General features: G+C 35.5%; 1 protein-coding gene across 1 annotated transcript; it reads right to left on the bottom strand.

Annotated features, from left to right (window-relative positions):
• Positions 1 to 488: 488 nt before the first annotated feature.
• Positions 489 to 3073, bottom strand: LOC145013347 (uncharacterized). Its single transcript, XM_078972142.1, has 6 exons — positions 2948 to 3073; positions 1579 to 1902; positions 1430 to 1487; positions 1215 to 1318; positions 897 to 1123; positions 489 to 785 (listed from the first exon to the last, which is right to left on the bottom strand). Exons 2-5 carry the CDS (start codon positions 1867 to 1869, stop codon positions 911 to 913), a joined length of 666 nt encoding a protein of 221 aa, XP_078828268.1. The 5' UTR covers positions 1870 to 1902; positions 2948 to 3073; the 3' UTR covers positions 489 to 785; positions 897 to 910.
• Between the last annotated feature and the right edge of the window lie 20061 nt (positions 3074 to 23134).

Here is a 23134-nt window from a genome sequence, read left to right as displayed (position 1 = left end):
GTTGGTGTGTGGTCTGCACGGCACAGGTTATAGATAAAAAACAAACATCTTAGACTTCCGGTACTTATTATGTTGATACAATAATTTTCATGTGACATGTTTTTAGAATTTTAGAACCATAGGCGCTTCATTTATATGAAAATGGTTGTTTATCTAAACTGTTGAAAAGAAAATTTGGATTTGAAATTTTTGACTTTACAAAATCGAACATAAGCTCTTTCTTAAGCTTAACGATTCCTAGCATACACAAAATTTGTTTTTATTTTTAGTTGTGATTACGTTGATGAGGAATGTCTTCGTACTTATAAATGCTTAAGATTAAATGTACACAACACAAATTTCTGAATTTCATGAACTCTATTTTTCAATATTTCAATAAAAGGAAATAAATATAAATTTTAAATATGATCTTAATGATTCTTTGAGCAGTTTGTTTTTTGTCAGCAATGGACAGATTGCCACAGAAACCTGTTACACATCTAGTAAAATTAGATATGAAGGGGAACCATTTGAGTTTAAAATCCAAATACAACATTTAATATTTATCTGTTAAGAAAACGCTCTAATTAATAAGCTTAAGCTGCACAGAACAGAAGGAGGAAAACACAAAAACGAGAGATGTTCAACACCACAAGGTGCAAAACAAAACCTATGCTCCTTCAAGTATACTTCCCCATCCATCTCCAGACGAAAAAAAAAAAAAATTGTATAAAAATCCTACTTGAAATTCTGATCTCATAAACTCCACTACCTTCAATCCCACAACAAAGCACTCGATGGATGACCTGTCATCACACAAACACAAACATTATTTATATACAAACCGTAGATGCTATCTATGCAATTACATAAATACACTTGTAATATGAAGAATTGAGTATAGAAAATATAGACACCTGAGGTTTAAGACTTAAGAGGTGGAAGGAAGGTAGATCCTGATGAGTTCCCTATTGGTGACTTTGCGCCTACAAGTTGGACATTTTGCCTGAGCAGCAATTGCAGCTTTTATGCAGCCTTTACAGAAGATATGACCACATTTTGTAGTCACCTCCTCAACCAATGGTCCCATGCAAACCGGACAGTTGAAAGTCGGCTCAGGTGGTGGTGCTGCTGCTCTCTCCTCCTGCCATTTTACAAAAACAACCAATTTCATTGCTTCCCCAAAAAATACACCAGGTGTAGTATGGTAATTTGGTAATTGGTATTGGTATTACCATGGAACTGCTACTTCCTTCCAAAATCACATACAGGCCACCACTTAGGACTTGTGGCTTGGGTTCAACTCTTCTTCTTTGGTTCCGGTGGTTACCAACTTCCTCTGCCATTTTACATATTACATAAGAAAATTTTCACAATACTAATATATATACATACCATGTATGGATTGGTGTTTATTTATAATAAAACCCTAATTTGATTATAACTTTACCTGATTCCACATCAATCACCGAAGTTCTTCTTGCAATTCTACGAGAACTGTTTCTAGCCTGAAAGAAGACAAACGAAGGCTGATTAATAATCTGAATATTTTATAAAAAGGTAATGTTTTTTTAGTGTAAAGCTAAACACAGAATGTACTTGTTCAAAAGCTCTTGGTGATGAAATGATAACATCATCATCAAGCTCCTCAACATCGATTGGAACAGGTGGTGAAGATCCTGGGGTCAATGCAATAACTGGCAACTGGTTATGGTTATGGTTATGGTTATGGTCAACAGCTTGTAGTTGACCACCATGAGTCAAGGAAAGAAGTGGACCTTCCACTTGCTCATGGTCTTCATTTGGTGGAGTGTCATTGAGATCCACATCAAGTACCTTCCTTCGCCTACCACCCCTGGCATACATGACTGTCTGCGCTTGTGTGTTCATGGTCTGATGGTGTACAGGAGCCCCCACGCGCCCCTGAAACGGATAAGAATATAAGAAAATGGAGCTTCAGAATGATTTACAAAGTTTTAGCATCATAAACATGTAGTTTTGGAAAATCAACAACTTCCGTTTCAAGAATCGGAGAAATGGATGTAGATCTAAGACACAAAACAAAGAAGGTTAAAAAGGAAATAACTCTTTCATTATACTTGATCCTACTATACCAGAAAACTAAACAGAGAAGGTTTAAAAAAAAAAAGAACTTTCTGATCTTGATCCTACTACAAATTGTGAATCATAAGATTTAAACAGCAAATAATCAGAAGAGGGACAAACGAACCTGTAGCCATGCATAGATAGTTCATGGTTATTCATACTTGTCTTAATTTAAGATTCATAGAATTGAGGGGAAAAAAAGCGAAAAGAAACTGTGAAACAGCTAAAAACTTCAGGTTTACATTAAAAATTCTGAATCGATAATATTTCTAATATGCTTCAACGAATTACCCACACATAAACAACCCCCTATTTTTAGGTATGAGATCGGCGTAGAGGATCCAAGGTTCTGAACTATTAAAAATCACAAATCGGAAGCAGTAACACATCCAGAAGCAAACAACCTCGCAGTTTTCTACTCAAAATTCATCATTTGTAACTCATAGAACAATGGTAAATATAAAAAGCACAAACTTGTAGATAGATGATCACTTAAATCAACAAAAAAAATTGCAAGTCCCAAAATGCCTCCACGTCTCCCTACCCCCAAAAAAAACACTTGCTTTAAGTAAGAACATAGAATTGAGAATCCAAAGCGAGCAAATGTATATATTAAGCGTGTGAACTTTCTAACGAAAAAAATGAGAACTTTATGATCAAACATTTACAACCATGAGACATTTCGGAGCAAAAAAGCTGAAATTCAATCAAACCCTAAGCACACAAGTTGAACAAACAAATTCATCACAATATGAAGTAGAAATTAGAAGACTGGAAAAAAATCATGAACATCAAATGCTTGATCACAATGAGGACTGCGAATTCGACTTGAAATAAAGAAAAAAAAAAATAGAAATTCAACCTGAGCTGCAGCAATTGTCGAATGATCGAAAGCCTAGAGCGAAAAAATGATGATCAAACAGGAGAGTTCAGATTTCTTAACCCTGTCTAGGGTTTATGAAGAAGTAGAAAGGGGGGTATACATATAGGGTAAGATCCAAATGGTTGTCGTGATAAACGGGTCGGGTCGGTGGATGTCTAAAAGCTAAACACGTCTTCCTTAGATGACGACACGTCATGCTTCAAGCATAAGCGAATTTTACCCGCGAGAAATTGAATTTTAGAAATACTGCACTTTACCACCCTCTACTTTTCGGATTTACAGTATCTCACCATTTGGAATTTTGGATTTTGTTATTAAAATGTTAATTAAATGCTCATTAAAACCAAACGTTGACCTAGACTAACAAACTTCAGCTGACATCATAGTAAAATTTAAAACATATTTATTGTTAGTTAGTTTCGTGAACATTATAATAATTTATTATTTAAAATATTATTTTTTTTAAAGAGTTTTTTTTTTTTTTTTGAAAGAGTGTTTTTTATATTAATTAATATTTTTTAAAATTATAATCTAATCTACTTTTAGATTATTTTAGTTAAGTGTTATTTGTTAACTATTGATATGTGTATGAAACAATACCATAATTAATTGTGTTTTTTATAATGATTGTGAACCTTGATGTGGATTTTTTTTAATATATTAGATGTACTAGTATTCGTTTCAAAATTATAATTAATTAGGTAATAAATAAATAAGAAGTATATAATAAGGTTTTAATTGCTTATATAAAATTTTCCATAATAATATATAATTCATAATGTGTATTCCATTTTAACTATTTGTTTGTATGAGTTAAATAAATTTCGTGATGATGTTTTTTATTTAAATCTCTAAATATTTATTTGTTTGTAAAGTTGTTAACTTAGCTTTAAAACCTATTTGTTTATTTATAGATAAACTCATATTATGCTTGTTATTAGTTTGAATTTTTTATTTTTGAGGCTATAAAGTTTGAGAGTTTTCAATATTTAATTCATTTTCATTAAGGACGAAAAAATGGAAGAGTCAAACAAATGATATGATGGTATATGTTTAGTAACATATTCTATAATAGAAGAAAATAAATATATGTTATGTAAGATCATCTAAAATTACACATATTATCTTAAATTCTAGAAAAATGTCATACTATATGTCAAAGAGGCCAAATTATATATAAAAAAATGGTTATTGTGAGAATAAATGAACTGTTCTTAAGAAAAAAAATTAATATATTATCATTGGTAATTCTAGTTGAATCGACAGTAGGTTGTTGCAGTGCAAAAAAAAATCGAAATTTAATGATTTTAGGAGAAAAAATACTAAAATACAATATAAATTGTTAAACCGTAAAATTAACAAAATACTATAGTTTCTAAGTACTTTGACCTTTTCTTAATAATGTTCGATTTTTCAAATGTTGATATCATATTACGCTATTATATTTATTATTATTATTTTTTTAAAACGGCAAATTTAACATACTTCTAAACTACACCTCAAATCCACCTATGTTCACGACTGGTATTGAACCCTCAACCTTAAGGAATGAAAACAACATCAATACCACTAAACTATAAGTTCTTTGGTTATTATATTTAATACAGTAATGAATTTCAATGTGCTACAAATGTATTTATTACTTTAAAATTTAAAGCAATGCATTTAAAACACAAAAATCAAAAATCATTTATTGACTAAAAAATAAATAGTTTTGTTATAATATCAACAAACTATTAACTCTTTGAAAATACTTTGCTGGTGGCATTAAAGTCTTTCGACTATCTTTGAAAAACAAAGTCAGTAGTTTTTAGAGTAAACTAGAAATTTTCTAGTTTTATGGGGTAATTTTTAATTGTCTTATGGGGTAATTTTTAATTGTCAGTTAAAATTAAAAAAAGTGAATTACTGAAATCGTCCATGTGGTTTGGTTAAAATTGCACGTTTGGTCCCTAATTTTTTTTTTTGCACTTGGATAGTCCTCATGGTTTGATTTTGTTGTGTTTTTCGTCCCTGTGGTTTGATTTTGTAGCATTTTTCGTCCCTTACATACATAAAGTTAGGGACCAATCATGCAATTTTTACCAAACCATAGGGACGAAAGACGCAACAAAATCAAACCACAGGGACGATCAGAGTGCAAAAAAAAGAATTAGGGACCAAACGTGCAATTTTGACCAAACCACAGGGACGATTTCAGTAATTTACTCAAATTAAAAACTAAAATAAAAATTTTAAAATATAAAAAATAAAAAAATAAAAAAATAAAAAAAACTAGAAATTTTCTTCTCTTAGTTTTATGAGGTAATTTTTAATTGTCTTTTGTCAAACTTATAAATTTCAATGTTCATTTTGTGGGGTGTAATATGTAAAAATTGGAACAATTTTTCTACTTTTTTTTTTAAATATGTGGACCATTTAGTGTAAAAAAAATCTAAATATAGACATTTTGTGTAAATTATAGGGACAATTTTATAATTTATTTTCTACAAAAGGATAAACATATCAACATATGAAAGTCTTGTGGCCAATATCTCAAACCCAAAGATTATACTATTTAAACATACGGATCACTTCCTATAAAAAATTTTAAAAAAAATAAAAAAAAATTAAAAAAAAATACAGATCTTTTTTGTAAATTATAGAAATAATTTTGTAATATTTTCTCCATAGGGACCAAACATGCCAACATATGAAAGTATTGTGGCAAAACTCTAAAACTTGAATTATACTATTCATAAACCGATTATTTTTTATTATATCTTGTAATGTACCCAATTTCAACTATAAAATTTTGAAAATCATAGTATGAGTTTTATCAAAAGGTATAATTCATGATCATTAGAAAATTATAAAATCATCTTTTCATGTCACATCAATATAATCATAGTAAGAATACGGAAGCTAAGTCTTGTTTTGAAAACTATAGCTTAACATAAAATTGATAAATCATATGTCATGCCCCTCTGAGAATGTCCAGATATATCAATCATACCATCTTCATGCCCATAGAACCTGAAAAGATCATATGTATTTCACATTATATAAACATAAAGTAGCAATTGTAAGTGTAAGGCTAAGTGAGTAATCATAACACTCACCCATTATACAGATCATATGTACTTCACATTATATACATAAACACCAAATAGTAACCACATATAATAAAAGACCTTCGCTTTCATACTTAACAACACATTATTACTCCAAAACATGCTACTTGCATATTCATAAAAATATTATATTTTACATTGTTTGTCTTAATACAAAAGATGGGATACAAACCGACTAAGTTTAATATTTTACAAAGTGTTGTATATTACATAACTACTCAGGATACTATAGTTTTATACATACATGAGCACAAAATACAATAGTTTCAAACCATTCAAAATCTTCTATCAGTATATAACTATATTGATTGCTTATTTCCTGCAATTGTTAAACATTGAGAGGGTAAACGGTGACGCTTAGTGAGTTCAACAATAAATACAATATAACGTTATGTCATATATATATATATATATATATATATATATATATATATATATATATATATATATATATATTCAATGACAGAAGCAAAGAGGAACAAGGAACAACAAAGGCATATGTGAATCATGTGACAAACTTTCCATATCAATCAATGATTTGATTCAAATATATAAAATCAGTGAGACATAACAATTTTCATACTTGATATACATCAATAACACTTCGGCCCAAATGGCACAGAAGACATACTCTTTCTAATTTAAATATTTTGGTAGATTTCAGGATTTCAACCCTATCTAACTTTCTGCCAATGTCATAGGGGTAGAAGTCATTCTCTTGCGAGACATGTTCTACACGGCCAGAGGCTACATACATTTACCCAAGTGATGCTTATGTCATACACTTCGTGGCCAAAGATACAACTTTGCTATCAAAATAGCGGAAATAATAACACGGGATGATAACACATAAAAGCACATAGCACATATAACACATAACATACAATTTTTCCTATATACTAACCTCACTTTGAAATAACCGGTGGTCAAAATAGTAATTTGTGCAGCACTTCGTTCCTATAAATAGCTTTCTTCTATAAAAACCAGGAGATTTATTGAAAACCAGGCTCTGCGAAGGTAGAGCTTTAAACGGAAAAGATATATTTATCGGGCTTCTCAGGCACTTTGGGGCGTGTTTCGGGTGTTGAAAATGATTTCGGAAATTCGGGAGAAAGTCGAAATAATGACAATTTGAGCTTAGAGGTGAAAATGGCAATTTTCCAAAAGTAGCCGGAAGATCTCGCAACCTTCTATTTATAGGGGACGAGTCCGAAGATCTACGGCTGAGAGAGAGACACGCAGCAGCAGATGCGAGCTTCGGATCCGGAGTAAGGAGAAAGAAGCATGTGGCAGCTTCGTATGCGAGGTGGGACACGAGGCGGGTGTGAGGCTCAAACACGCGGCGCTCCACGGTTGGACCAACGCTTCGGATGCGAGGATCTGCGACACGCGTCAACTACTGCTCAGATAACTCATCGACGTCGGACACGAGGCGAGTTCCGGGTGAGTGTGACGTGGCCGAACACCAACCATGCGAAATTCCTCGGTTTTAGCATTTTTCTTGAATTTTGTGTCGCAAACTTCTAAAATTCATAACTTTCGCATACGAGCTCCGTTTTCGACGTTCTTTATATGCACGCGTAGGTAAAACTATGCTCTACAACTTTTGTTTAAACTCCGTTGGCTAATTTTGACTTTAATTTTAATATTATTATTTTTAACATACCGGGACAGGAAATCCGTTAAAAATTCATAACTTCTTCATCCGACATCCGTTTTCGTCAGACTTTTTACCGTTGTACTACCATTGACGAGACCTTCGATTCTCGTTTAGATTGTGTTGGATAAATATCATTCGATCTTTATTTCGAGTTTTTAGTTGTCTACTGCTATTCCGAAATTTAAAAAAAAAATCATAACTTCCTCATACGAAGTCAGATTTGGATGTTACTACGACTTTCACTTAGACCACTAAGGCTAAAAAGTAGTTTATCGAAAACTCACTTTTTATCCGGAATAGTGTTTGCCAATTTTGTTGCGAATCTTCGATTAGTCATAACTTCTTCGTTATAACTCGAATTTCGATAAGGTTTTCGCCTAAATGTTTCTAACGAGATTGTCTGCAACTTTCAATAATAAAATTTTACTTATTTCAAAATTTATATTTTCGTTAAATTTCAATATTTGACTTTTGATTGGAATCTCATAAGACTTCAAATACTTTTTGAATGATTCTAAGCATAGTTTTACTTCATTTCTAGTAAAAACCATCTGTTAGAATTCAACATTCAAATTCACATAATACTTCTTAATATTATTCATTTTTATATTTTACAATACACGGTATCTGAACGTGTATGTTACAAATACCTCTTCCTTTTGAGGATTTTGTCTCCGAAATTAAAGTGATTAAAACAAATGGGGATAATTTGCTTTTATCTCACTCTAATTTTCCCAAGTATAATTTGGGTCTCGATGGTGATTCCACTTGACAAGCATCAACTCTATTTCTTTATTGCGTAACTTAGTCGTTCTTTTTATTTACGATTTCTTCAAGCTCTTCTACGTATCTTAATTTGTTATCCAGTTTCACCTCGGATAATAGAATCGTTTCATCATATACGCTCAAGCATTTGCGTAGATATCATACATGAAATATATCATGTATACCTGCCAAATCTTTAGGCAATTCCAAGCGATATGCTTGTTGACCAATTCTCTAGATGATTTTAAAAAGTCCAATAAATCTAGGACTCAATCTCCTTTTCTTCCCAAATTGCATAATGCCTTTCCACGAGGATACCTTCAGTATCATCCACTTGGAATTCTATGGGTCGTCTCCTCCTTTCTGCATAGGACTCTTGTCAATCTTGGGCCGCTTTCATTCTTTCCAATACCAATTGAATCTTATCAGTGGTATCTTGAATCAATTCAGGGCATGCAAGGATTTTCTGGCCTATATCACGCCAACATAATGGAGTGCGGCATCTGTGCCCATATACTGCTTCATATGGCGGCATTTTGATTGAAGTGTGGTAACTGCACTCCAAGACACATGTACGTATCATTTCTTCTACTGTTTGGATTGTTCTCTCCGTCTGACCATATGTCTGGGGTTGAGAAGTTGTGTTGAGAACAACTCGAGATTCCAATTCTCGTTGCATACTCGCCAAAAAATGAAGCGAGTATCACGATCAAAAATAATCTTTAGTGACATACCATGTCTCGCCACAATTTTGTTCAAGTATTATTGTGTGTATTTCTCCATTGGAACTATCCAGAGTAGTCCAGGTAATTCGTCGGTAAAAACATCAGGATATTCATTAATAATGGAAACATTATTTACAGTTTTCTTCCCCTCTCTTGAGATATCAAATGTATAATCTAGATAGGTAGAATATCCATTCGATATAAATTTACAAGTTTTAAGAAAAAAATTATTATTTTTACCGTAGACATAAATAGAATCCTCCCCTTCGATAGGGATGCATACCATCTTTTCGTAGCACAAGATTTCTGTGTGGTTCTTTGACAACCAATCTATACCGAGAATAATATCAAAGTTGGGCAAGGAGATAAGAATTAGGTTTAGCAAGAAAATTATAACCTTTAATTTCTATGACGCTATCTTTATAGACTTTATCAGCAAGTAATGATACCCTTCCTACGGTATCTACATGAAATGATTTGATGAATGCGTAACAAACAATTTGAAAAGAATACGTGAATTCATGAGACACAAAGGAATCTGAGACACGAGAATCAAATAAGATTTCCGTAGTTCTAGAATTGACAAGAAATGTACTAATCACAATATTCGGGTTTTCACGTGTCTCCTCTAAAAATTACGATCATTAACTTTTGGTTTGCCAAACGATTGTCAAACTCTTCAAACTTCTTAGTTAATAGCGGTGCTCAAAGTTGTACTCGCTCTTCATTCTCTATTAGGCCTTTGGTCCTAATCTCCGAGTTAAAAACTCAGTTCTCATTGCAGACTCCTGCTCCTTCTTGGTTTATAGACTAAACCCAAAGTAAGGTATTTACTCTTTTACTACAACAACAACTTGAATGGTCATATTCTAATGACCTTTGATTTTATAAAACAAAAGACACATGACGAATCATACTCTTGTATTAGAATCCAATTGAACAGATCGAGCTGATGGAATAGAGGAAACAGAGACAGTTTAATCAACATGTGGATGCTTCGGAACAGAAAGAGTGGTACCACATATTTCTAAGTCATGATCACGATTTCGAGTATACTCAACAGTTTTGTCAAATGATAGAATATTTCGATTAATTACGAATTCATGGATTTCATACCGTAATCCTTTCATGGATAACTAAATTCTTCATCGTTTTCATAACAGGTAACATCTCTAGCTAATGGTTGTTTAATCCTTTAATGAAGATTGTTATACTTTTATCGACTATTTCAACCATCTCCTTCTTCAATCTTCTGACTGAAGTTTCGTTGTTACACAAAACATGGTTCTCTGAACCAATAAATTTACTTCACAGATCTATATTAGTCGAACTCGATTCTTTATGACCACTAAGGTTTGAACGAAAATCATCTTCTTAGTCATCACCGAAACGAAGGTAATGACATACTCGAACAAAAATGGAATCAATTTCTAGCTTCTTGGTAACCTTGTGACTTCCCTGATCCAAGTGTGAGTCTTGTGTTTCCAATAGTATAGGCCTCTAATACTATTCACGCCTACTCATACTCGTCCCAAGTATTATCTCACAATTTTCCAAGTCACCATTCAAAAGTTTTCACAAAGCGACTTATCACACATGAATATGTTCAAACAGGTAGATACAACAATTTCTCCTAGACTTAACTAGGGATTTCGCATTTCTATCAAACATATCTTGGATTTATTGTACTCGTCTTCTAGAATCCTTTTTACGCATATGCTTGATCTAGTATATCCTAATACTTTTCCTAGGTCAATAGGAATTTCACTTCCAAATTCTTCATATAAACTCTTTCTCGTGTAAATTCTCCTTCAAAGTATTGTTTTGTGCACTTCTCAAAACTCTAAAATCGGATATCTCATATTATCTCCCCTCCAAAAGGCTCCCTAATTTGATAATGCAAGAGGCTATTTATTTTTGCAAAAGACATGGCTCACGACGTGAAGTAGGGTCTCACGTCGTGACCTTGGTAAAAAACCATATTGGGCAAGGATTATGACTTCCCGCATAGTAATCTTCAAGAATATCCTCTTCACGTTGTGGCCTTGAGTTGTCACGTCGTGATCTTGGTTTTTTGCTGGAATTTTCTTCTTTTAAGCTCCAATCCTCCAAAGTTCCAATACTTTTTAATTATGTTCCATATTCTTCAATAGTGGTTTTGTTAGCTGCAAAATACAATTTAATTCAATAAGTATCACATATCTTTGCAATTAACCAAAATATTAATTAAAATGTATTAAAATATTGCCTAAAAATATGTATAAATATAACAATATCAAAATAATTCACACTTATCTTTTGCTTTCCATCAAGCAAAACTAATCAATTTTTAAGTTAAATTAACTTTCATCACTAATATCACATAAGACAATCTCTTTTGAACTCAGTCATTATAACAATACCTCAATGCACATATTTGTGTCTAAGGTTCCTAAAAACTTCCCAATCCTAAATACTCACAATTCTTATTAACCTTCACCCCTTAGCTTATATGACACTTATTTTTGCAACCCTCTGAATCCATCCTTAAAAATCTTTCTTAACCTCAATGTATTTTTGGTTAAGCAACCCAAGCATACATAATCTAGAAAGAATTACAAGTTTGATACTACAATGGAGCTCTTGGAATTCTTCATTTCTTTGATATTTGAGTTTTTGATTTCTTTAAATTCAACATCTTCTTGTTTGATGTTTGGCATCTTCAACTTTTGATTCTTTAGAATTTTGATCTTTGATCTTCATACTTTGATAGCTCTAAAATTCTTACAATTTTTTTTTAAAATTTTCTCTCTTTTTTTTAAATATCTCACATTTTTCTCGCTCAAATCCTACATGCTTAAGCAAGGGAGCTTAACTTCAACCTTTATTGGTTAGATGTATTAGTATAAGTGCAATGACTACATAAGCTCTCCTAGATAAATTTCAGGTACAGGCTGCAAAACTTATTATGTCATATAAACTACCAGATTATCTTTCATATCTCATGGCTTTTCACTAAAACTTGGGAAGCCACAAATATACTATAACATATGTTGGCTCAATTAAACGTTTGAGCTCACATTGGATCATCCCACACAACACTAGAAACTTAAGTTTTTAATTATTACTAGACTTTAAGTTTTAGATTATTATTTCAAATCTATTAGAAATTTTTAAAATTTTTAAATTTTCTAGCAATTTTCCTTTTTCAACCCCCTACCCCACACTTACTTCATACAATGTCCTCATTGTATGCATAAAATAATTTAAAAGCAATAAAATGGAGAAAAATGAACATACTCCCCTGGGATAGTAGTGGCGAGATCGAATTCTGAACGCGTGTGGAAAACTTGAACGCCTTGAGTATGTGACTGGAACTTGGATCTTCATTGATACGTGTAAATGTGCCAGCGAGATGTGAATCAGAAACGTGCATCTTCAAAAAGTATAGTGCATAAGATCTTCAAAGCAAATCATTTCAATGTTGGAAAGCATATGCCACATTGTAAGGTTAAAAGAGTAGAATAAAAATGCCATTTTTTTGCTACCATGATGTGGTGTCAATACATTGTAAGGTTAAAAGAGTAGAATAAAATTTTCATTTTTTTGCTACCACGACGTGGTGTCAATATAGATAGAATTTTGAATCGTGATGGCATCGAGGTCACGACATGGTGAGTAAAAGTCACGTCGTGAAAATTGGGTTCATCATAAATCAGTTTTGAAATACTTCTTCCATTCAAGTGATGTGTAATTGACCTTCTTAATGGATTAAGAATCTTTTAAAACCCCTATTTTTCTGGACCCACTCTTTCTATAAGGATTATAATATTTTCCCTTGAATTGTAACGACCCAATTTTTCACATCAAAATTTTTTGTTTAAAAACGTTACTTTAGAAAATATTAATAACTAAAACATCATTCGATCATCCATATTATAAACTGAACCATGTTTGAAAACCAAAACATACAACTAATCAGAATATCAGAGTATCAATCCCAGAAAAGCTCGTAAATGCGGAAACCGAAGAGTGTGTGTGTGACATGCTGCTACCGCGCCGGCTCCTTTCCCCTAGCTGAGGAGGTACCTGAAACCAAAACTGAAACCGTAAGCACAAAGCTTAGTGAGCTCCCCCATAATACCCCATACCATGCAAGCATTTAACAAACAACATGCAATTAGGAGATACGGTCCACGCCCACACTCGTGAAGATACGGGCCCCGCCCACACTTCGCTTTCTGAGAGATACGGGCCCCGCCCACACTCGTGAAGATACGGGCCCCGCCCACACTTCACTATCTGGGAGATACGGGCCTAGCCCACACTCCATTCTCGGAGAGATACGGGCCCACACTCAACCGCCAACTCATATCATTCAAGTATCGCACAGACAACAAGTATAAACAATTCTATCATACTGGCATATATCATAATCAACTCAACTAAGAGATACGGGCTCGGCCCACACTCTAATACTAACGTCTCGTCTATACGGGCCGGCCTTGGTGCCTTAGACCCGTTACTACTTGAAGGAAACTCACCTCGAAATAGCTACTGGTCTGTGTGGGAATTGATCACCTACTACTGCTGCTGCTGCTCCGGAAACTCCCCGGCTGTAATTCCCACAATATACTTAATCATACACTGCTAACTGTCCTTTGGGTAAAAAGACCATTTTTCCCTGGTCTATCCCTAAGTCAATTCGAAGTCAACTTTTAGTTGACCCGACTCGCCGAGTGGATCTCCATTCGCCGAGTCCCTGTCCAGACAATTGTCCTAGGTCCCTGATTCTACTCGTCGAGTTGGGCTATGACTCGATGAGTTCATCTTCTAAACTGACATTCAACTCCTTCATCCTACTCGCCGAGTTGTATGAACAACTCGTCGAGTTCATCTTCATCCGAAGAACACATATGCTAAGACTCGCCGAGTTGTATGAACAACTCGCCAAGTCTGTTCTTGATCTATGAAGATTGCCTTGGACTCGCCGAGTCAAGGCATTGACTCGCCGAGTCCTAACATGGGTGAGTTCAGCTCCCAACTCACCAAGTCACCCCCCTGTGACTCACGGCTCAACTCGACACATCATGAAGGGACCAAATCGGTGACTCGCGACCAGACTCGCCGAGTCGCCGCCATGCATCCACCAAATACACCGATTTTCTCGATTTCAGTCCATGCCATTCATAGATCTGGACTTCTAGGACACAAATCACACGTAAAGTTTCCAACTTTACGTGTGGATATTCACCAATATGGATTTTAGGGCTCAAAATGCCTTAAAAGGGTAGATATAGGGCTAACAAGCAACATGGGGCCATAAAGCTAATAGATCTGAGCTCCTGGAGCTCAATCTTGCCTAGATCCAGAGGCCAAACGTCTTAATACGACATATAAGGCACATACGAGCTTGGGGACTTGACCAAGAAAGACCCAAATGAAGTTTTAAGCATAGAATCATGGGGAAAACGGGTTATACCTCAAAGGAACTGCTGGAAGAACACAATAGTTGATTGGTTGGCTTTCCTTTTTCTGGATCTACTTCTTTCCTCCTTCAAAACCTTCAAAAACACCCACAAAAGTCTCAAACTCTCAAGGAATGGCTTAGGACGAGGTATACAGGGCTCTAAGGGTGAATGGGGGCTGGCTTGGGGCAGTTAAGTCGTTTAAATAGGGTGCAAACCCCTGAAACTTAGGGTTTCATCCAACAGCGGCGACTCGCCGAGTCTAGGATATGGACTCGCCGAGTCGCCAACTTAAAACGTGACCTGGATCGCGTCTCTACTCGGCGAGTCGGACCCATGACTCGCCGAGTCCAAGACTAAAATGGGAAATGTTCGAATAAGATTTACATACCAGAAACCAGGTGCTACATGAATACTTTTGATTATTATTCACATATATATAATACAGAGGATACAAAGATATACATGCCAATAAACTAGCCTAAACATAAGGAAAATAAATAAAATAAATGTTATCAGATTATCTTGACAGATGTCAAGAATTATCGCTAATACCCCCCTCAAGCGAAGTGGTGGAGGACCAATGCATAGCTTGGCGCGAAACTGTTCAAAAAGCGGATGGGGAAGACTCTTGGTAAAAATGTCGGCTAGCTGTAATGATGTTGGAACAAACCGTGTGTATAAGCGACTGGAAGAAACCAATTCTCGAATGAAGTGATAATCAAATATCAATATGTTTTGCGCGTTTGTGAGAAACGGGATTCTGACTTAAAAAGAGAGCACTTCGGTTGTCACAAAGAAGAGTAGGATGATCAGGGGGCAAGGCATGTAATTCACGCAGGAGATGAGTGATCCAAACGATCTCTACAGTAGTGTTGGACATTGCTCGATATTCAGATTCACAACTAGAACGAGATACCGTTGGTTGCTTCTTTGCACTCCAGGAAACAAGATTCCCACTAAGAAATATGGAATAGCCATATGTGGAATGAAGAGTTTCTATACAATGTGCCCAATCTGCATCGGACTATCCAATCAAAGACAATGAGGATGGATGAGTAAAGTGCAGACCATACGATAAGGTTCCCTTAACATAACGCAAAATGCGTTTAACGGCTTGAAAATGTTCAGTGGTGGGAGCATGAAGAAATTGGCTAACTTGATTGATAGCATGTGAGATATCTGGGTGAGTGATGGTCAAATATTGAAGAGCACCCACTAGAGAACGATAGGCGGTGGTGTTCGAAAGAGGCGAACCATGAGTAAGAAGAAGTGCAGATGTTGATAAGGGTGTAGATGCAGGTTTCGAGTCTTGCAACCCAACACGAGTTAGTATGCCATAAGCATATTTTGCTTGAGTAAGAAATAAACCGTTCTCCATGTATGACACCTCAAGACCAAGAAAATAAGTGAGCTCTCCAAGATCTTTGATAGAAAACTCGGCATTGAGTTTAGAAATAAAGGTGCGGATAAGAGAAGGGTGGTTTCCGGTAAGAATTATGTCATCTACATAGACTAGTAAATAAAGAATTTTAGAGTCTCGTTTGAAGACAAAAAGAGAAGTGTCAGCTCGGATGCAAAGAAAACCAAGACTGATAAGGAAAGAACTTAGTCGTTGAAACCAGGCTCTAGGTGCTTGCTTTAGACCGTACAACGCCTTCTTTAAATGACAAACATGGTTAGGAAAGGTTGATCAATGAAGCATGGTGGTTGTTCCATGAAGATTGTATCAGTGAGTTGTCCATTGAGAAAAGCATTGTTAACATCTAGTTGATGCAAAGGCCATTTGTGCATAATAGCTAACGATAGAACAATACGAATAGTGGAAGCTTTCACTACATGACTGAAGGTGTGAGAATAGTCTAACCCAGGAATTTGAGAAAAACCTTGAGCTACTAAGCGAGCTTTGTATCGTTGTATAGAACCATCGGGATTTAACTTTGTGCGGAAAACCCATTTGGAACCAACAACATTTGAAGCCTTAGGACGAGGAACTAATACCCAAGTATTATTTGACCTTAAGGCGGTCATTTCTTCTTCCATGGCACACAACCAATGAGGATTTTTAGCAGCGGATTTAAGACCACGAGGCTCTTTGGTGGTAAAAAGAGCCTGAAAAGTGGCATTTTATCAAGATAAGTAAGGTCCACTTGATGTTTTGGTTTAAAGATACCTGCACGCGATCTAGTAACCATGGGATGTGTAGAGACCGAAGTAAATTCAGGTGTAGTGGGTGGCGATGGAGCTGAAATTGCCGGTAATGTCGAGATAGCTGGTGACGAAGGATCAGCGGGAACCAAGGGTACTATCGGGGCAGCTGGAGAGGGTGCTGCTGGAACCGAGGGTGACGCATGTTGCTGAGAGGGTGACGCATGCTGCTGATCAGCATGAAATGAAAAAGTGGGAGGCTGCTGATAAGCATCAATAAGATGGTGATCGGGCCATAAAGAGCACTTGGTAGCGGGCTGTGTTCATGAAGTGACCTTGATAGGAGGTTCCGGTGGAAAAATAATTGAAAGAGGTTCCTCAAATCCGAAAAATCCATCTTTTCATAAGTAGTGGAAGATATAACACCCGTGAATGGAAACGTGAGTTCATCAAAGGTTGCATGACAAGTTGTATAAAAACGTTGGGTTGAAGGATCAAGACAACGGTAACCCTTATATTGAGAGCTATAACCAATGAAAATAGAGGATATACGTCGGGTTGCTAATTTGTGAGTCGAATAATTTCTTAAGTACGGGAAAACACGACATCCAAAAGTTCGAAACAGAGCATAATTTGGTGGTTCTTTAAAGAGAACTTCAAATGAAGACTTGTGGTTTAGAACTTTTGTAGGGACATAGTTGATAATGTAGGTTGATGTACTGAAAGCATCAACCCAGAGAGATGGTGGAGCACTAGCATTAAAGAGCATTGCGAGACCCGTTTCTATAATATGTATGTGTTTCCGTTCAGCCCGACCGTTTTGTTGCGGAGTATGAGGACACGAAAGACAATGATGAGTGCCATTTTCCAATAAAAGAGTGCGGACTCGATTGTTGATAAACTCTGTTCCACCATCACTTTGAAAATTTTTGAGCTTGCATGAAAACTGTGTTTGAAAAAATGCTAGAAATGTGGTGAGGACATTAAAGAAATCAGATTTCAACCGTAAGGGATAAAACCATGTAAATCGGGAGTAATCATCCACAAAAATACAATAATATAAATAACCGTTTGTAGAGGGAACGTGTGTCGGTCCCCATAAATCATAGTGAATCAAATCTAGCACATGTAAGGATCGTTTAGAATTAAGCTCAAAAGGTAAGTGTTTGCTTTTTGAAATTTGACATGAATGACAAATACGAGGTTTAGGTAAAACTGATGTAATAGATAAACAACCCGCTTTATTTAATAAAGAAATAGTGTCAAAAGCAACATGTCCTAATCTAGCGTGCCATAATTCAAAGGATGCAGATAGTCATGAAGATTTTAAAGCTGCTACAAGTGCTCCATGTCCCTGCTTGAGTACATATAATCCATTTGCACATGTTCCTCTTGCTAGAATTTCCTTTGTTGACCGATTCTTAACGGCAAAAAATGGATTAGAAAACAAAACATCAACCGGAGAATCTTTAGTCAATTTGCTAATTGATATAAGATTCATAGTAATATGGGGAACTACAAGCACGTCTTTTAACTGAAGATCTTTGGATAGTGAAGATTTACCAATGTGAGATATACGAGAAGTATTACCATTACCAAAGACAATATGATCACTGCCCGAATAAGATGAAGATGATTCAAGATTAGTAGGAGAGGATGTCATATGAACTGATGCACCAGAATCAACGTACCAATCTGGTGAATCACGTGTGATATGGCATTGTGCTTGGAATGCTTGAGCTAAATGAGCATTCTGGTTCGATCCTTGAGTAGAAAAAGTACTTAATTGAGGACAAGAGCTGGCAAAATGATCGTTTGTACGGCAAAACTGACAGTGTGGTGGTCGTCGACCACGACCACGAGCACTAGAAAAGGAACCACGACCATGGCTGCGACTGGTAGTAGTGTTGCCACGAGAGGGAACTGTAGAAGGAGTCACTAGAGTCACTGAGGGCTGTTGGCGATCTGCAGTGAAGGCAACAGCTGGAGGAGAAGATCCGTGAATAGCTGTAAGGAATAACTCATGACCTTCCGCTTGAGATACAAGGTCACGGAATGAAGGTCGAGGCCTGATAGCACGATGGGTTGTGGAGAAAGTCTCGAAAGAAGGACCAAGTCCACAGAGAAACCAATGACTTTTATCTTGCTCATCAACTGGGTGACCAATTGCAGCAAGTTGGTCGCAGACAGCTTTGAACTTGCGACCAAATTCAGAAACAATAGAAGATCCTTTTTGGAGTTGCCTGAGAGAATCCTTGAGATTTTGCATTCGTTCTTGAGAATCATGACTGTAAGCAAGTTCAAGAGATCGCCAAATTTCGTGGGAGGTTTGAAGCCCTAGAATTCCATCCATGGCTTCTTTAGATAAGGAAGACTGAAGAATAAGTAATGCACGTTGGTCTGCTTCCAGCCATGGCGTGTAAGCAGGATTTGGAGAAGAAACTTCATCAACAACTATGGTTTTTGGTGGTGGAGGAATCGAATCATCAACATAGCCAGATAGGCGTTGATAAGAGAGAAGGGGCAAAAGTTGATTCCACCATAACAGATAATTGGTGGAGGAGAGTTTGATAGTGAGCATGTGCAGAATCGTATTTAGGGGAAGAGTGCCATCTGTGGGTTTAGAGGTAGATTAGGCATCGCCTGCCATGAAGAGGAGAAGAAGAGAAGGAGGCGTGACCTAGACTAATACCATATAAGGATTATAATATTTGCCCTTGAATACTTTTGATTATTATTCACATATATATAATACAGAGGATACAAAGATATACATGCCAATAAACTAGCCTAAACATAAGGAAAATAAATAAAATAAATGTTATCAGATTATCTTGACAAATGTCAAGAGTTATCGCTAATACTTTCTCTATTCTCTTTTCACACACGAAATTCACCCCACACATATTAAAAATTATGGGCTTTTACTCGTAACTCTAAAACACACAGCTTCTCTCGCTTTCTCTATTCTCTAATATTTTTATCTCTCATTATTCTAACAAATCTACAACAAAACAAACCATTTGTGGAGAAAGTAGAAAACAACCATCACACAATTCGGTTACAAGTTTTAAAATATAAAAATAGAAACTCACAAAATAAAACACACCAAAATAACGAAGAAAATAATAAAATAATAAAATAATAAAAAAGACTAAAAATAAAAAGGATAAAATCATCTTCATCTGTTGCTCAACTTGTCCCCGCTCCATCTCCATGTCTCGACCATAACTCCTCACATGTCGGAATATAAGGGTAATGAGACAACATGGTAGGCCGTTATCCAACGTTAAGGTGTGAAAATAAAACATTGATTGCTAGATTATGATAATTAACATCCCCATTGAGATTATCCAAATAAGTACCAACCCGACTTTGGAATGGGTCGGTTGGTACTTCACCCTCGAACTATGGAGGTAGTTATTATTGTTGGTCCCTTTCTCCACGATCTCTTACGTTCCTCCTTCCTCTTTGCCTCGGTTACTCCCCTTGTTGACCAATTTGTCCCTCATCATCTTCCGGGGGTATTACATATCCTCCACCAACATTCACCACAACTCGCATAAGACTAAAAAATTGAGTCGTCAAATCAAAATCCTTAAAACGTGTCAGATTTCGAATAAAGTTAGGACTCAAAATCCTATATGATCGAGTGAGTCGAGTAACCAAATGTCCACCAGTAATAGGACTACTGGGCCGAGAATTTACCGCCTTCGTCCCCAAAAATCTCGCTAACATGTGTGGAAGATCACAAAAAAACTCCTAGCGTGATGATGCTCCAAAGATAGAATAAATTCTGGGAAGGCACCTTGTCACCATGATGTTTGTGATTTATGGTGAAGGTAATCAAGCGATGTAAGAACCAATGGATGGGTGACCGAATCTCTCTTTCACAAGCATTACGCGAAATATACTTGTGCTTGGAAATAGATCTCCAAAACTGTACATCAAGCAATCCCATGGTGAAGTCCCGAACACAACCTTCTAAAAATAAGATAAAATGTGGTGATTGTGTTTCCACTTCTGTGTATAACCCCATTCGCCAAGCAAACTCCCGCAAGCTACATTCTCGATAAACACCTCCCAATCTAAACGCAAGGGCCCAATTGAAAGTCAGGTCGGTTGTCCATTCTTCAAAACTAATAGTGGCAAAAAAACTCAACAAACAACTTTCGATAAACCGATTCTTGAATGGAGAATAAATTACGTCACTCGTTGCATTAGAAAGTGAAACCGTCTCCTATAAATAGCTTGGTCCAATATCGCTCCAATTTCATCACCATGCTAATGCCACTCAGCCAAGACCAATCGATCACGGGTGCTAACGCGAACTCCCGATTATATAACCATCCCGGTTTATTTGAATAATTGTTTAGCATGGATTGCGTAATATTTTGTGAGAATCGATATAGCAGTTGCACACTATGAACATCAATATGCCCTTGTTCCTCATGAATTGCACGCCTCGGTCTCATGATACCTGGAAAATTAACAGCAAACAAAGTCAAGCAAAATACCAAAAAGATTAAGCAATAAGCAGAAAACCAACAGACTGAAAACCCAGTTTTCACGTCATGGTCATGAAGTCCACGTTGTGATGTCGAGGCGAACTCAGTCTTTTCAATAGACATTTTCAGGGCAAATCTAACTCAAATCCATGTTTGGGGTTTGTTTAAAACTCGAATCTAAGTACTTTTAAGTAACATGTAGAAGCTAAATCGCATAAGATTTACTCAATTTCAACATTTAGGCTTCAACACAAACCCTAACATCTAAATGCATAAAATTAGATGAAATTAACAAGATTAAAGGATTGAGCTTTTACCAAAATAGGAGATTAAACACGAAATCAAGAAAAAGTTGAAGAAATCTGACACAAAATCGAAGTGTGGTTGATTTTGTCCGTTCATGGTGACAGGGCTGCTTTGATTGTGTAATTTGTCCACCGCTCGTCACATGTCACTCTCTAGCTTACATGTGTCCTCGTGGCTCACTTTATCATCGTGTTGTGGTGAGTATACCACCACGCCTTGGTGTCCCGGGAGTTGACCGTATTTTTGACTTTCTCGAAATAGAAACGTATTTTCATCTCAACTTCAAACGACCATAACTTCCTCATACGAACTTCATTTTTAACAAACTTTATATCTACGAAATTATCTTCATATAAAGTACAACATTCTTCAACTATATTTTGTTAAATAATAATGCACAATTTAAAGCAATGGCATGTTATCTCATAACAATTCGCATCGCTTGAAATAATAGTTACGAAAAATAGGTATTACATTTTATCTGTTAATCCTAACATTAGTTTCCTTCTATGAGGTGTAATTTTTGCTTTGGAAAAATGAAAAATCATATCCGTGATGGCCCTCTGACTCGTTTCAAAAATCATGATATTAAAAGTAATCAAGAGACAGTAACGGTTAAAAGAGTGTACACATGTTTTGAACATGGAACCTCGATTATATAATTCTACATCCCATATGAAAGTGAATAAACATCCTTTGTCATTGCATGGGGGACCTTTTTCTAAAATACTGGAACCCAACATCGTATTAGCCCGTAGAGCACAATTAGAATAACAAAATGATTTATAATGGTTTTTAGCACAAAGTTTGTCCTTTTTGAGTTCTTTATTTTGATTTGTATAGCATATTTACAATTTTTAACCAACTCAAGACTAAAAATTACCATGAAACCATCGTAAACAAGATTACATTCGTCAAGTACTCAAAACAATATAACAACATTATAGTTCTAAAAACTATGATTTAGATTATGTTTGGTTTACTAATTGAAAAGCTAAGTTGATAGAAGATAATGTTTGGTAAAAATAAGTTGATAAACTACCTGGAAGATATAAAATAACATAAAATACATTTAGGATAATGAGTTTTCTAAGTAGTTTTTAAAAAAATTAGCTCTATTTTTGTCAAGCCAAAGATGACAACTTTTATATAACTAGCTTATAAGTCAACCGTAATGTGTCAAATACCAACCTTAAAAAGTAAACATTGTCACTAAACTTAACCGTGGTGAGTTGATATATATAAACACATGTGAGAAACAAGAAAAACAAAATAATCATTCGACTAAGGAACCTCTAAATTGGTACTTAAGAAACATGTAAATTCAAGTGACCGTAAACTCGACAATCAACTTTCATATAAAATATTGTTGACCGGTTGTATGTACACTTTTTCCAAAAGTGTTAACAATTTATACTTGTACCAAGCATATTTAAAAAAATTATTTGTTAGGAGTTTCATTTTTTTAAATAATGTTTCAAAAGATGCACAAGG

The sequence above is a fragment of the Lactuca saligna genome, chromosome 8 (genome assembly GCF_052625555.1).
Source record: "Lactuca saligna cultivar CGN05327 chromosome 8, ASM5262555v1, whole genome shotgun sequence".
In the NCBI taxonomy this organism is placed as follows: domain Eukaryota; kingdom Viridiplantae; phylum Streptophyta; class Magnoliopsida; order Asterales; family Asteraceae; genus Lactuca; species Lactuca saligna.
This window is presented reverse-complemented; position numbering and strand designations above follow the sequence as displayed.